Source organism: Cygnus atratus, chromosome Z (assembly GCF_013377495.2).
Source record: "Cygnus atratus isolate AKBS03 ecotype Queensland, Australia chromosome Z, CAtr_DNAZoo_HiC_assembly, whole genome shotgun sequence".
In the NCBI taxonomy this organism is placed as follows: Eukaryota; Metazoa; Chordata; class Aves; order Anseriformes; family Anatidae; genus Cygnus; species Cygnus atratus.
The window spans coordinates 83,558,027-83,573,588 of record NC_066396.1 but is presented as its reverse complement, the minus strand read 5'-3'; the positions used below and the strand labels follow the sequence as shown (position 1 = coordinate 83,573,588).

The 15,562-nt window shown below is 42.0% G+C and overlaps 1 protein-coding gene across 2 annotated transcripts in view; it reads left to right on the top strand.

Moving 5' to 3' along the window:
- Positions 1–310: 310 nt before the first annotated feature.
- The window catches only part of PCSK1 (proprotein convertase subtilisin/kexin type 1), a 30,185-nt gene continuing 14,933 nt past the window's right edge, over positions 311–15,562 (top strand). The window contains exons 1-7 of one of the 2 annotated variants that reach the window (XM_035567640.1): positions 311–687; positions 1,879–1,983; positions 5,715–5,825; positions 8,069–8,215; positions 8,647–8,723; positions 10,823–10,911; positions 14,672–14,844. In XM_035567640.1, coding sequence (XP_035423533.1) covers positions 508–687; positions 1,879–1,983; positions 5,715–5,825; positions 8,069–8,215; positions 8,647–8,723; positions 10,823–10,911; positions 14,672–14,844 — 882 coding nt within the window. In that variant the 5' untranslated portion in view covers positions 311–507. Of the gene's footprint in view, positions 688–1,878; positions 1,984–4,290; positions 4,361–5,714; positions 5,826–8,068; positions 8,216–8,646; positions 8,724–10,822; positions 10,912–14,671; positions 14,845–15,562 lie in introns of those variants that run through there. The other variant, XM_050716238.1, reaches the window with a different exon arrangement.

The window sequence follows — 15,562 nt, the reverse complement described above, 5'->3', positions numbered from 1 at the left end:
TGCACCGACGCCGCGGCTCCTCCCAGCGACACCCGAGGGCCCGGCGGAGGGGTGTCGCCGACGGGGGACGGCGCGACCTTCGCTCCCACCACCCCGGGGGCGAGCCGCGGGGGCGAGCCGCGGGCACGGTGCGCGGGCACGACGCCGGCAGCGGCCCCGCGCCCCTCGCCTCCCTCCGCGGGAGGGGGCGGGAGCCCCGACGGAGCCGCCCGCCCCCCGCCCTCCCCCCGGGGAAGCACCCTCCCGGCCCGGGGGCCAGGTAGACTTTGACGTCAGGATGTCTGTCGTCGTTTTGACGTGCAAAACGCTCATTTCCATTCCGGAGACCGAGGGGTCTGGGCGGCCGCGCGGAGCCGGGCAGCCGCGCAGCACCGATCCGTGCCGCGCCGAGCCGAGCCGTGCCAAGCCGTGCCGATCCGAGCCGTGCCAAGCCGTGCCGATCCGAGCCGACCCGAGCCCCGCCGCCCCTCCTAGGCGCTCGCCTAGCAACGCCGGCCCGCTGCGGCCATGGACGGGCTCCGTTGGTGCGGGCGCTGCGCGGCCCTGGCGCTGCTGGCCGCCTGCTGCCTGCCCCGCGGCGGCGGCGCCGGGCGGCAATTCCTCAACGAGTGGGCGGCCGAGGTCCCGGCGGGCCCCGACGCCGCCAGGGACATCGCCGAGGAGCTGGGCTACGACCTCGTGGGGCAGGTACGGGCGGCGGAGCGGGCGCGGGGCGCGCATCCCATGCGCACACATCCCTTTGCATGCACACGCACCCCTTTACCCCGTACACACACTCGCAACCCTTTACCCCGTACAGACACCCCTTTACCCCATACACACCCCTTAACCCCATACACACACACACGCACCCTTTTACCCTGTACACACCCCCATACCCCTTTACCCCATACACACACCGCCTTTACCCCATTTCGGGGAGTTGCCCCGCCGAAGACCCCCGACCCGCGCACGGAGCGGGGCTGCGGGCGGCTCCCCCGCCCCACCCCAGCACGAGGGGCTCCGGGCGCGGGGCTCCTTGCCCCCACCCCCCGTCGCTTGTATTTTTTTTTTTGGGATGCCGTGACGTCAGCGTTGTCAGGGATGAGTAACCGCGTAGAGGTGGCGGCTCCGTCCCGGCGCCGGGCGGGGGTCCGCAGGCAGCGTCTGTTCCCACCGCGGCATCCCGGGGCCGGCTGCGAGCGGGGGGGGTGGCGCCGGCGACCCCCTCCCCAACTCCCCTCCTCGCCCCGTCCTCGCCCCCTCCTCGCCCACTCGTGGCCCCTCGCCGTGCTCACCCCTGTGGCGGTCGCGCCCTCCGCACGGCCGGCTCCGGGCGAGACCCCCGGTCCGGGCTCCCCAAGCCCTCGGTTCCCCGGTGCCGACCGCAAGCAGTCCCCGCGGAGTGAAGGGCACCGGGGCTGGCCCGGCCCCTGCGCGCTGCCAGCCAAAATGCCCGCGGGGTGCCAGCTCCAAGCGCCGCGACCCCTCGTCAGATCCCCGAGGCACAAAGCCCCCGGGCACAGCAAAGGGGCCAAAATCGGGGAATGCGGCTAAATGCATAACCTGACCTCCGGCCGGGACGTGGCTCTGCCAGGACACTTCTGTTTGCTCCGGTTGCTGCTACAGGAGTAGCGCTACTTTGCTGAGTACTGTCGTAGTAATGAGTGCGATTTAACGAGGTTAAATGAAATGATTCCCCCCAACCCTTCCAGTAGCATGCAGGCTGTGACAAGCACTTCTTACTTGAAGAGTGTTCCAGTTCAGATTAACATATTTAAACGTAGTTTCTTGCTCTTTGATTTCAAGCAGAAAACATTCCATCAGGTTGTGACTGTTGATATTTGTTTGCAGTAGGGAGATACCTCTCCGTACTTACAGCACACCTCTGTCTTATAGATTGGATCACTCAAAAATCACTACCTATTCAGACATAAAAGCCATCCTAGACGATCTCGAAGAAGTGCCATTCATATCACTAAAAGACTTTCTGATGATGAGCGGGTGAGTGTTACATTTTTTTTTTATGCACTCTGTTTATTCTGACTGCTTATTGATTGCCAGCCTCCTAACGAGGTCACAGGCAGACTTTGCTCGTTTTGCAAGTCTAATGTATTCAGCCATCCATACTTGTGTTGAATAATACTTTATTATTCCGTCATTAACAGGCAGACTCTGACCCTCTCTTACCATATTTCTTGCAAGTGCTTTCCAAATTAAGATTTAAAATATGCAGCATTGCAGAGGTTTGGAATTTCATATGTCGATGTGTTGCTGGTGAAAACATAAATGATGAACAACAGAGCTCGATTCAAAGCAAAAATCCATAGATGCAATAAGTTTAATCAGGCCATGTGTATGCGATTGCCATGGAAATTAGGTTCCATTTAAAGTGATTCAATATTACCAAAAAAAAACAAAAGACTGAGGTTTTGCTAGATTTATCTTTTCCATGGCAAGCGAAGACCCCCGCCTAAGGGATTCATCACATGACCTAGACTTGCAGTCTTTTGGTACGCTGGGATCCCCCAGAAATCAGGGATGGGCACCGTTCAGAGCCATGGGTTATACAGTCTAATGCACAATCCTGTAGCGAGGCAGACTCTCCATTTATTTGACTTTACTTGGGAGAGAAGGATCCGTATTTGTAAACATACTGAGGAAATGTGGTGGGCGGCAAATTTAAGGAACAGAGCAGAATGCTGTCAGCCCCTCTTAAAAACAGCATCTGACACACATCAGAATGATGACATTTGAATTTCAAATCAGCATTATTGCAGCAGCAGTCCAAAACGTCAAGTAACTTCATTGTGAAAGCCAGCGTTTTGTCATGTAAGGATGAATCACTTGAGAAGAAGTAATTGGTTATCTGAGTGAAGTTTTTGGATGCAAATGTCAGTTAGGAGGAAACATTTTATGAAGAATTAAAGGAGGGGGTGAGACAGTGTATTTGTTTTACATGTTCTGTTTCAAAACTGTCCATTCCTGTCTGTCTCCTTGCAAGCATCAGATTAGCAGTTGAAGTCTTCTGGGTGAAATCTTTCTAAACTGGGGATGCTCAAAGCCACAGCTTTAGTGTAAAAACCACCACAAATAAAGGTTCCATGCTATATTTTATGTCCATACCTACGTTCTGATGCTGTCATAGTACAGCGTTCAGGAACAGAGATCTGGCTGCAGTTCCTCACTTTTCTCTCCCTCCCTCTCTGGGGACAGCAACAGGACCTGAGGGAACAGCATGGAGCTGGGACAGGGGAGGGTCAGGCTGGGTGTTAGGGAAAGGTTCTGCACCCAGAGGTGGTCGGGCACTGGGACAGGCTGCCCAGGGACGTGGTCATGGCATCAAGCCTGATGGAGTTTAAGAAGAGTTTGGACAACGCTCTCAGACACATGGTCTGGTTTTTGGGTGGTCCTGCGTAGACCCAGGAGTTGGACTCTGATCCTTGCGGGTCCCTTCCAACCTGGGATATTCTGTGATTCTTTTTTGTACTTAATACATCAAATGTCTGTTACACGGGAAAACACGACCATGTTTAATATACCAAATTCTTGTGTCATGAGCAGAGTGGAAGTCAGTGCATTACATGCATTACCACTAAACATTACCGCATACTCATGTACTTAGACCCCCAAACCAGCTTCAAAGTGCTGCAGGTGATTTGCTAAATCTGCTCCAATTTTCCTTTTATTTACCCTCTAGTATGCAAATTAACTATGTGAATGAACGAGGTGTAATTATGTCATTAGGTAAGTATATAAACACGAGGCAATCATGTAATGCTTTGTGGTTAAGCATGGACCTCTACTTCGAAGAGCTAATTCTGTTAAGCAACAGCCTATTTAAAAGGGTTTAAATTCATTCTTATAAAAAAGGAAAGAGAAGAGAATCCTGCCTTGGTTTGTGTATTGCCTTGATGAATTTTACAATATGTTAGCCATGAAAGTTGGGGCAAAACTTGGCTCTACTCTGAATATTTATCTCCTTCCTGTGGCTGTCCAAGTGTTTGTAGTAAAATGCGTAACGCCTGTGAATATTTTGAAAGGACACAAATATTTGGCTCCCCAACGTCTTCCAGTATTTGCACTAGCTTCCAAGTCCACTTTCTTGCAAGGGACCTGAATCAAAATCATTTCCAGTGCTTTGTAGATCTGGCATAGGGCCTTCAGCTTTTGCTGTAGATGGATAGCATGAACCTTACCCAGCTGCTGAGTGACAAATATTTGGCTTGTATGTCTGACATATGTGCTTTGTAGTTTCAGCTCATTTCCCTCAGAGCAGTTGTCCGCATCAGAAAACAACAAGCATGGAAACTGTCAATTCTTAATTACCATTGGGTGATGCAGAGGCCAAGCTTTGCTGTGGGCAGGGAAGAGAATCATGGTAATTGCTCTAACCTGTGCAGAAGTATATATGGCCTTGCCTATCAGTAGTGCAGTTTAAAACACTCGTACTTCATGGGTATATTCATCTCCTGAGACTAATCGTGCTTTGTAGGGGTTTCAGTACTAAGTACGAAGCAAAGTGAGCTGCATTAGCTTTCAGTATATGCGCTTGCTGTAGCTTCCATCTTTAAGGGTTAATGTTCTTGCAGTGAATTTTCATTGTTCTCCTTAGAAAAGATGTATTTTAATCAAATCAGTACATTTCTTTATTATAATAATTTCTAACTCACTCTTATGATTTTTTCATATATGGTTATATGTGTAAGGACCATAAGGTCATCAAACGACAGTAGGGAAAAGTACTAAAGTCTGTTCAGATGCATAAAGCAAAAGGTTTAAATCCCAGGCATTCTTAAATGGATTCTTAGAATGTCCTTAAAGCAGGACCTTGGCAACCTCCTGAATCTGAGCTTTCTTTGCCTGTTTGGAAATTGGGATGAAAAGCAACACCTTGGTCTGTGTCAGAGTGACTGCCCAGGTGCCTGCAGCACCATTTTTTTTCCCATTTCCAAAAGGAGCACACAGCACAGATGGGTGTCACACAGCAGAGTCAGGATTGGATTTGAAGTGGATTTAATAAAGCATTCAAAGGACCAAGGGTGGGAAATATTGTTAAAACATAACCCTGTGACTTAGGGAATGCTGTGTTTGTGCACAAATGCCAGGCATTTCAGTGTACAGATGCATTAGCAAAACACACTGAAGCATTTTGGCTCTCAGTAGCCTCAAGTGGAATTATGCCAGTGAGGAATTTAGTCCAATATTCCTGGTTTACTAACAGATCACACTTCAAAAGACCGGTGGGAAGGAGACTTGAAGGTCCATCTGGGCTATGAGTAACATCATCGTTATGACTGCTAGTCAGAGATAAAGCCAGAGATAATCTTTCTTCTTTTCTTGCAACTCGAAGTATAAATCAATAGGCATTAAAATGAAAGTATGAAAAAGAAGCAAAGTGTAGTTTTGTTTGTTTCAGTAAACATCACTACTTAAATAACCTTCTAACCATACTACACATTTGATACAGAAGTCTGCATTGTGTGGCATTCACAGGATTTCCACTGTTAACTTGTACTTTACATGAACTAATTGTATGGCATAGTGATTTCACTGAATCCTCTTTCCTAAAGTACACCGTAGTACGGAATAAATAATCCTCCTCTCTGCATCAAATGTTGTTCGTCTAGCCCTAGGCATGAAAGTCTAGCTGGGTGAGGAAAACCCTTGTCCTCTAGGCTAATGAGTCCCAATGTATACTGGCTTACATATCACATTTTTACAAATAATTTTAGGTGTCATGGGCAGAGCAGCAATACGAGAAAAAGCGAACTAAGCGTGCCACCATGACAGACTCAGCAGAGAATCTTTTCAATGATCCTATGTGGAATCAGCAGTGGTATCTGGTAAGAATTTGTCTCATTGTGGGACCAGGGAAGATGAATTTTGCTTGTAGTATCAGCTGTACTATTCTACTAGTATCACAGCGATTGCACTGGAGGGAAAAAATGAAGAGTCCCTCTCATTAGCATAGGTTATAAAAATCTCTGTGCATAATATTTCCAGGCAACCGTATGTCTTTTGTGATGTGTAGTTCATGCAGAGATTCCAAAAACTTATCTAGGCTGCTGCTCAAGCTGGGGGGTGATATTAGAACATGGTACAATAGATAATACCTACCTGTATTATAACTTTAAAATATTTACTGTCAACATGTAAGAATTCCTTTAACATGTCTGAAGCTGGCCATGTGTTTCTTCATTAAAATTGGTACTGTGGAGTGCATACTCCAGAAGAACATAAAAGCATATGCACGCATACAGCAGTCGCCTTTGGCGTCTCGGCCTAGGGTGCAAGTAGAAGAGATTCTTTACAGCTCACATGTTGAAAACCTCAAGGAAAAGAAGTTTCCTAACCTCTCTAGTTTTCGCCTGAATATGACAAGACAGAAATACAGTTCATCACCTACGTTTCAGCTGTATTTCCACCATGCATCTAGGTTTACCTTCAGTCTAGATGTCATGGATTTCCCTCAGAAGACGAGTGGGATTAAAAATGGTATAACAAGAAAAATGGTCAAGTACAAACATGATCCTAGTGGCTAGAGATACTTCCTTTTCTTCAGTTCAGCTTAGAGAAAGCAGACCAAACTGTAGGCTGTTTGTACAATGCTTTTGCTTCTCTTTCCTTTTAGTTAGAAAAAGTAAATTGCAAAACACATAGGATAAAATATTTCCACAAAAATTCCTACAGATTATTTGTCAACATAAAAATAGTTATCTTTGAGAATTTAACATTTCTTTGAAGCTGTGTGTGTATATGCTTGTTTGCCTGCTTTCAGTAGGAAGCACAAAATATCTAAGGTCTCTGCTTTGGACAAATACATAAACACACAGTTCAGAAAAAAAGTGTTTTTGTTTTTTTTTTTTGGTGTGTGTGTATGAAAAAAGCAGTGCCATGTTCTCCAGAAGACGCTGTTCCTCTTTCCACCTTCCTGTGATTTTTCACTCCTTTTGCCTCCAGTTTACACACATGAGAAACAGAAAACATGATGCTTACTCTTGTTTCCAATGCACATTGATTATATATATTTTTAATTGAATATACGTGTGTTAGACAGTTTCTTCCAAAATGTTATCCTTGCCTTGTAGCAAATAACCTATTATCTGATTTAGTGTCAATGGTTTTTAACTTTTGTTCAGTGTGTCTTCACAAATCACCAAAAAAAATTGTAATGGATTCTAGAAAACGAAGCTGGAAACCTCAAAACCTTCCTGATCTGCAGCAGTCAGAAAAGAAAGCAAAAAGTGAAATAAATGTTATTCCTATAACACACTTCTGTACCTAATCCTCATATGCTGTCTGACATTCTTTTGGAAACAAATAAGTGAAAAACCTGTGATCAACTAATGTAATTATGCACTGAGAAACACAAAATGCTGAGGTTTATATCTCTGTTTTTATGGGGTAGTAAGCAAGGATTCTAAATTAGATGTATGTGCTGCATATTTAATATTAGAGAGGAAAAATGACCCACTTAGAACTTACTTTTCAAAGAACTTGCTGTGGAAGAGAAGGCTATAAATGACTCATACTTCCAGTTGATTTACCACAGGAAAAGTAATGAGGGTAGCAAACAGAAAGTTGTGATTCAGCACAGTTGTTCCTAGCCAAACAACTACCTTAATTGTTTTAGCCATTAATTGTTCTGTTCTGGCTAAGTTGAACGTCAAAGGAGAAAACAAGTTTGGAGAAAACACAGCGTACTGTACTGTGGGCTACTTACTGTCTTGGCTCCTCAAAAGGTGAAAATAACAGACATTAGTAGGTCTGGTTATTAACTCAGCTTTGCAAGGTTCATTGGTACGTTCCTACCCCTCTTGTATTTATTTCTGTTGTCTAGCTCTAATAAATCAAAGATGGTCCTTATTCAGAGGTGGTTTTCTGGAAACATCAAGTGATGGGGGAAATCTTTCAGCGCTACAACTATTTGAACAAATTCATTTTTGTTATATGTTTGCAAAGTTTGAGAGAAATATACTAATTCAGGCTGGGATGATTTAGAGCATTTCTAAAATGTGACTTTGGATCTGTGTGGTATAAATGGATACGAAATACTGACACATTTGTAATCCTTTCTGTCCCTCAGCAAGATACAAGGATAACTCCATCCCTTCCCAAACTGGATCTCCATGTTATTCCTGTATGGCAAAAAGGGATTACAGGCAAGGGTGTTGTCATCACAGTATTAGATGATGGCTTGGAGTGGAATCACACTGACATCTACACTAACTATGTAAGTTTGTGCATTATATTGCTGTGGAATAAATTAATCAGTTGTAAATTTCATATACAGACACATTGTCTGTTCCATAAGGCAGCTCCTACATTGCAGAGTCTGAACTATTTGCCTCAGACCTAATTTGGAACCTGGTCTATGTCACAGGAAGTTGAACGTTACTTAGCAAAGATAATTTATTATTATTTTTTTTTAATCTCAGTGGATTTAGTTCCCAGGCATGTTTGTATACCATGGTTTAATGCTGAATTATTAAAGCTCCCTGAAAAATTTATGGAATTGTGAACGCCTGTCAAATTCTATGCACTTGATTGCTGTCAACATGAGGCACACCAAATCAATAAATACCGACTCTAGAACCCATTTTGTTGCACATTTAAAAATGCATTTCCTAGTTGTCCCAATTATTTCTGTTCTTTTAAATGTAGGACCCAAAGGCAAGTTATGATTTCAATGACAACGATCACGATCCCTTTCCTAGATATGACCCAACAAACGAAAACAAGTGAGTAGCCTCCCAATTGTGTGAAGAGAGTAAAATAGTACTCTATTACTTCGTGTGTTACAACATGCAAATGAGGAAATATCCATGTCCCCTATGGTAATTATGTATGAAAGGAAAAATTTGTGTCACAAAACCACAGAAAGGTTGAGGTTGGAAGGGACCTCAGGAGCTCTTCTGGCCCAAACCCCTGCTTAAGCAGGGCCACCCAGAGCAGGGTGCACAGGACTATGTCCAGAGGGCTTCTGAATATCGCCAAGGAGGAGACTTCACAGCCTCTCTGGGCAGCCTGCACCAGTGTTCAGGTAAGCCTCCCAGTAAAAAAAGTGTTTCCCGGTGTTCATGCAGAATCTCCTGTGTTTTCATTGGCAGAAACACTTTCACAGACACTGGATATTAGGGAAATTAAATTTTGACGTCTTCAGTTTCTCCATATCTTAGTATGTGTAAAGTCTGACACATTTCTGTAAGCTGAATGGAACAATCTGTCCATGTCACCATATACATTTGTAGAACAATACCTACCTAAGCAAATTTTAAGTTCTCTGCTTTGCCCTGGGAATTTTAGAAGAATGCATCTGCTGTGAAGGGCTCTGAAACAGCCTGTTTCTTAGAGAAACCTACCAACCTACCAAAAAAAAAGATCCCTTTAGACCAACTTTTTTATTTAAGGACACTGTATTCTGGTTTTGGCAGTACCTTCTGGACCAATACAATATTTTGGACAAACGTTTTCTAGCTCAGTACAGATAAGCAAAGGTGAAACAATGCTTCTGACCTCCTCCTCTGATATTGCTGTGACACTGGAGGAGGCTACATTCCTTTTCTGGAAAATCTTTCTGTCTCTTCTGAGGAAAAAGGTGTCTGGAAACGTTATATAGACCAGATTTGGCCTGGACATCTTCAAAGTGGAAACACAGGAAGTCTCAAAAGGCTCGAACACAGACAACCAGCCGGTTTGCTTAGTGGACTTGTGTGTCTTGGAAGGAGTGGGGAATTTTCCCCAATGCCCTCTCTAGAGCTGTCAGTCAGGTACTCAGTGGAACATCAGGACAGATCTGTCACACCTGGGAGTATTCATGTAGTTCAGTGAGGGATTTTGTCTGGCACAAGAGAAGAGAGTGGACCTCTTTAAAAGCTGGTGCACAGAAGTCAATTTCTTAAACCAATTAGGATGTCAGTACTCAATAAATACACAGGAAGATACTGATGCACTGGTTCCCTATTGTCTATCAAACCATATGGCAGCATTCATAACATAAATCAGTGGGGGGGGGGGGGGGGGAAACACAACAGTCAATCAACAGATAAATATCCCATGAATAAGACATTTGAAAAATGACATTTCTACTTTACTACAGCATTATTTAAGAGCAAAAGTCCATTATCCTCTTGTTCTGATGACATTATCTCTTAAATTTACCTGTATTATTTCTAATCTTTATTAATAAATAAATGGAATTCAGCCCAGAAGCATTAAAACACTTCATTGAATAACAATCTATAGTATTAAATAATACAACTCTTCTACAATTACAGTTACTTGAAGGTTTTCTTTATTGAAGAGTAAAGAATCACCCATGGCAAAAAAAATTGCATAAAAAGTAGCTAGTTACAAGAAAAATTCAGCAATGATGAAGATACTTTAAAGGCTAACTTTCTGAAATCCTAATAAAGGCAATCATTAAAAAAAAGAATATCTGAATGTGTGATTACAGAAAGACTCGTTTGCATTTCTTTCTGAAGAAGTTTAGTAGCTTATTAGCCTTATAATTTTACACTACTCTGTAAAATACAGATGCACTCTGCTAAAATACAGATAACGGATAGTTTTATGGACCTCAGTGTGGCTTGGATTAGGTATTTACCATCTCATCTTGATGATCATTTGATCACTAAATAGGTAAAATTACATTGACTGAAGCCTAAGGGAAACAAGTATTTTTGTGTCACGTAGATACAACTCAGAATTATTCAACAGCTGCATTACATTCAGTTCAAGACATCCACCAAATCCAGAAAGTCACTGATGAGTCTTTGTGTACATTACACAGAATTGTGTAGGTTATGAGACATCATTTATTCTTACTGTATTTATTCAGGCATGGAACACGGTGTGCAGGAGAAATTGCAATGCAAGCCAACAATAGAAAATGTGGAGTTGGAGTAGCCTACAATTCCAAAGTTGGAGGTAAGAGAATGAAGATAGCTAGATGTCTGATGTGAAGGAAAACTAGAAAAATTCTGTGAAATGCTGAATGTTTTCAGATACCATTAATCTGAAGTATAAATTACTGTTCCTTCACAGGAATCATCACTCTTGCAGTATTAGTCTACGAAATCCTGACTGGCCACAGGGCAGAGTGATAGATTTTTGTGACATCATTTCTTAAATGCCATCATGTTCTCTGGAATTTGTCACTTGAATATAAGTAGATGGTGTAATACGTAACAACAAAGTAATAATATAGGTTAATAATAATCTATTTTGTACACAGAAATCTTTTAAGGAATGATGGATTCACTTGTTGTAGCTGGTTATCTTGGAAGGAGATGGCATGGAGGAGGAGAGGGGATTGAGCAGATTAGAAGAGAGAATATCCAAATTAATCCATTAGAAGTTTATGAAATAGTTATGATCAAAGTATTAGTTGCAAATGGTTATTTAGCTCACAGGAAGATACTTGTTGCAGTCTAGTTTTTCCATTACTTCTTTTTTCCTTTTAAACAAAAGGATGATGAGTGGCAGTTGACACCCATAACTGCCATTCCCACCATTTTGGTCTTACGTTTGTAGGTTCCCATTTACTCTACTCAGCTGTCATAGATGTCAGCTTTGCAGTCTGCCTTTGCCATAATGCATTATGCTGTCATGCTCTGTTTAAATAAAATATCTCGCTCATGAGATGAAGATGCCAAATTTTCAAAGCAGGGCAAAATGGATGAAGCTGCAATGATGTCTGAATTCCTGCTGTGCCCATGTTTTAAGGCACTTGCATCTATAGAGAAGGTTCTTCCACAGATTTCATTTGCAAATGCAAACTAGAAATCTGTACTGTGTGACTTGTCTAGAAAAGGAAAATAACAGGAGGAAAAGCAATCCAGTGCTTCAGATTACCCAGAAAGCTCCTAATAACTGGGTGGCAGATAAGAAAAATATACATGAGTTGAAATAAATTGTAAGCCAGTATATATGGCCAGCATGATTGAGATAGGGGTGTAACAAAAACATGTCCAAAGAGCAACGGAAAATAGGAGAATTCATCAAAAGATTTAGCTAAATTTGGTCTGGGTAGACACTGGAAGAGTTTTTTTTACGTACAAAGCTATGTAGGATTCATTTCTCCACAGACATTCTTTCTTTTTTTTCTTCCTTTTTTTTTTTTTTTTTAAATCCTTGGAATGATGCATTACACACTTCTGTTTGACATTAGTTCAGGGTGACTTCTTTAAGCGGCTGTTTGCTTGCATCAGTTGCCATACTGGATAAATCCAGTGGTCCATAGCCAATGCATTCTCTCTGATAGTCAGCAATATATGCTTTGAGAAAGACGGAAAGAAACCCTGACATTTGGAATATGCTGTTCTCTGACCTTCAACATTAGAGACTGGTTTAACTTTGCCTTGAAGTAAAACATTCAATTCAAAATTTTTCATTTTCCATGAAAATAGTAACTTTAATAATCTCGAGCATTTCTATTAGTATATTAATGTCTGGCCCTGTTCTGAAATCTGTGTAAATCTTTTCAACAGCTTGTGGCCATGAATCCCACAGGCCATCCCTATGTGCTGTGTGAAACAAATACTTCTTAATGTCAATTTTAAAAGTGACACCTTTCAGTTTCATTTAACATTAACCTCTTGTTTCGTATAGAGCTAAGAAATGTGTGTATTTATCACCTTTGGAGTAAAGCAGAGTGTGTATATCTTTGTGCATATCTAACCGCTGCACTATGCTACGATATTTCTCTGGTGCTGCCATGGAAATCAAATGATTAAGAAGTTCCATTTCACAAAGGACTGGGCTGAGAGTTCCCACATAGTGATGTGCTGCTAAAAATAGCCTTCTGCCATGCAGATACATGTATGTGTCTGAAATTACCTTGGGCTTTGCCTGCTTTTGAATTTGTGGGACTGATGATGAGAGAAAGCATGTGGAAGAATTTATGCAAGAGCAGATAATTGGAATCTGCTTAGGGAAATATCACTGCAGTCATCAAATCCCCAAGTTGACTTAAACACGCAGTATTTTTGGAGGTCATAAAGACATGACAGTATTGGTGGTTTTTGTTTGTTTGTTTGTTTGTTTGTTTTCTACTGAGCTGTTTTTTTATCAATGCATTGCCAGTGTGCATGTTTTCTTCCTCACTACATTATTTATCAGTGGAATTGGCTTTGTCTTCTTGTTTGGGAAATGTCTCTCTGCATTTCCAGTATCTCATGATATGTTACAACCCAGTGTCCAGAGTGTTGCAGTCATTTCCACACAGGCAGATCTTTGCTTACAGCACACATGTATGACAGAAACTCACAATTCTGAGCTAGTTGAAAAAGGAATATTCAAAATGTTATGAGTTTAAGCCTATTCAGGGCAAGAGGTGTTTGTAGAACCTGATGCACAGGATGCACCTTGATTCTTTTCCCAGCTTTATGAGTGATAGTGGAGTACCAGTGGTTGAACAGATTAATTCCTTTGTCTCTTTTTTGCCACTAATTAATATGAAATAATAAAGCTCAGCTTTCTTTCAGAGGTGTGAAGAGTCTTAGAGGGCAGCCATTTGGGGAAAGAATTACGCCCTTTCTCCTGCTTAACTATAAAAAAGAATAAAACAGAGAGCTGCAAGGGGAAGGTGTTTTTTTTTCTTTTTTTTTTCCTTTCTTTTTTTTTTTTCTTTTTGTATAGCACTGTCACATTCTTCCTGGCATGCTTTGGAAATACCCCCATGTTGTGGAAAATGCCAGAAAATCAGTCCTCACAATTCACCAGCTGCCAGTAACGGTGCAGCTGCTGTCATACAAACTTGCCAAGTTTGGGAGAACCCTGACATTTTCATCGCTTGAAAACACAGGCTGAATCCCGACTGCACTAACCGTTACATTACTGCTCTTGCTGGGAGAGCCATGCCGTAGCAGGGGTTTCTGTCCTCACGCAGCGCCGGATGGTGGTAGCAATCCCACTGCAGAGCTAGGGGCTTGCAGAGCAGGGGGGCCAGTGCAGGCGAGCCACTGCCTGCCACTGAATTTTAAGTACCACTGTGATTAGGCTTGATCTGGAGAAGATTAGATAATGCAGTTGCTAATAAAACATTAATGGCTAGATATCACTAGCATCCCTGGATTTCTCACAGTAGGAAGAATACGGTAGTAAAGCAACAGTGAACGTTTTTTGTGGTGAAGACTGAAGAGCTTGTGAAATAGCATCACAAAGACAGCAAAATGGCTTAATGACAGAGAGGACAGTGCTTTAGTCAGAACAGTCAGAATTACATCTTTGAACTAAAACTCTTAAAAATAATGTTGACAAAACCTATTTAATTTTAGTGATATGATAGCAATTTGAGAAAAGAATTCTGTTATGGTTTTAAAAGAAGAAGAAGAAGGTCATTACAATGAGAAAGCTCATTGTAATGAAAAGAAAGCAGGAACAGTAAACAGAACATCATCTTCCTGGTCTTCTGCAAAAAACAGAGAAAGAGGTAAATAAGGTGCAACCAAATTTTAGGATTTATTATTTTTTTAATGTTTGTAGAGAGCACAGAGCTCTACAAATAAAGGGTAAGTGTAGTATTTTACACTGACATTAACTGTCCTGAGTATTATTCAAATGAACAGCAGTAGTCTGTAGTACAATATTTATAGATTAATTTTGCTATAAAATTTACAATCAGGTAACAAAGATGAAGAAGAGGAAACAGACAGTAAATACAGTCTGCTTGTTTTTCTCTGTTAAGGTATACGTATGCTGGATGGAATAGTCACTGATGCTATTGAAGCCAGTTCAATTGGTTTCAATCCAGAACACGTGGATATTTACAGTGCAAGCTGGGGACCTAATGATGATGGTAAAACTGTTGAGGGACCTGGGAGACTGGCACAGAAGGCTTTTGAGTATGGGATAAAACAGGTATGATACTTAAGAAAAAAATGCAATGAAATGTGGCAGAGAACAGGATTTTAAAATAGTTCATATCAGGCAGGAAATGAAAATGGTTTGCACTCTATTCATTTAAACATATTTAAAAAGGAAAAAAGATATTTTAATAGTACTGGTCAGAGAAATTACTAGCTAGAACAGGACTTTTAAAAAAGCATTATTAGAGCCTAAGCTGGTTTTAGCTGCTATTCTCTACAGATAAGCTTTCTTTTTCTGTTGCTACTTTAGCTGCCTTTGTCTTGCCCTACCCCCACTCTTCTCTGCTGCTTGTTTTGCACTGAACAGTAATTGGATTTCTGCACTGAAAGCCTATAAAAATTTAATACAAAATTTCTGCTTTGTGAATATTTTGCTGTGTGAAATAACTATGCATTTTAGCACCCTGTGGATGGGCTTGTATTGTGTTTATAAATTGGTGCATATCATGATCCAATTAAATTCAAGATAGTAAAAATGCATGATGAAGAGTATTGGAAACAGTGGTTTTACAGTTCTGTTTTACGTTATCCTCTTTTGATCTCGTTGGATGATCAGTAGCGTACAAAGAGAAAGCTGCTGGGGATGTATTAAAAAGCTGCTCTTGCTATTGCCAGTGAAAAGATATCTAAAGAAGGACAGGTACTAATACAGAGAGGAAGTCTGTATTAGTCAGAGACAAGAAAGGAGAGAAAGAGAGAAAGCTTGAAGG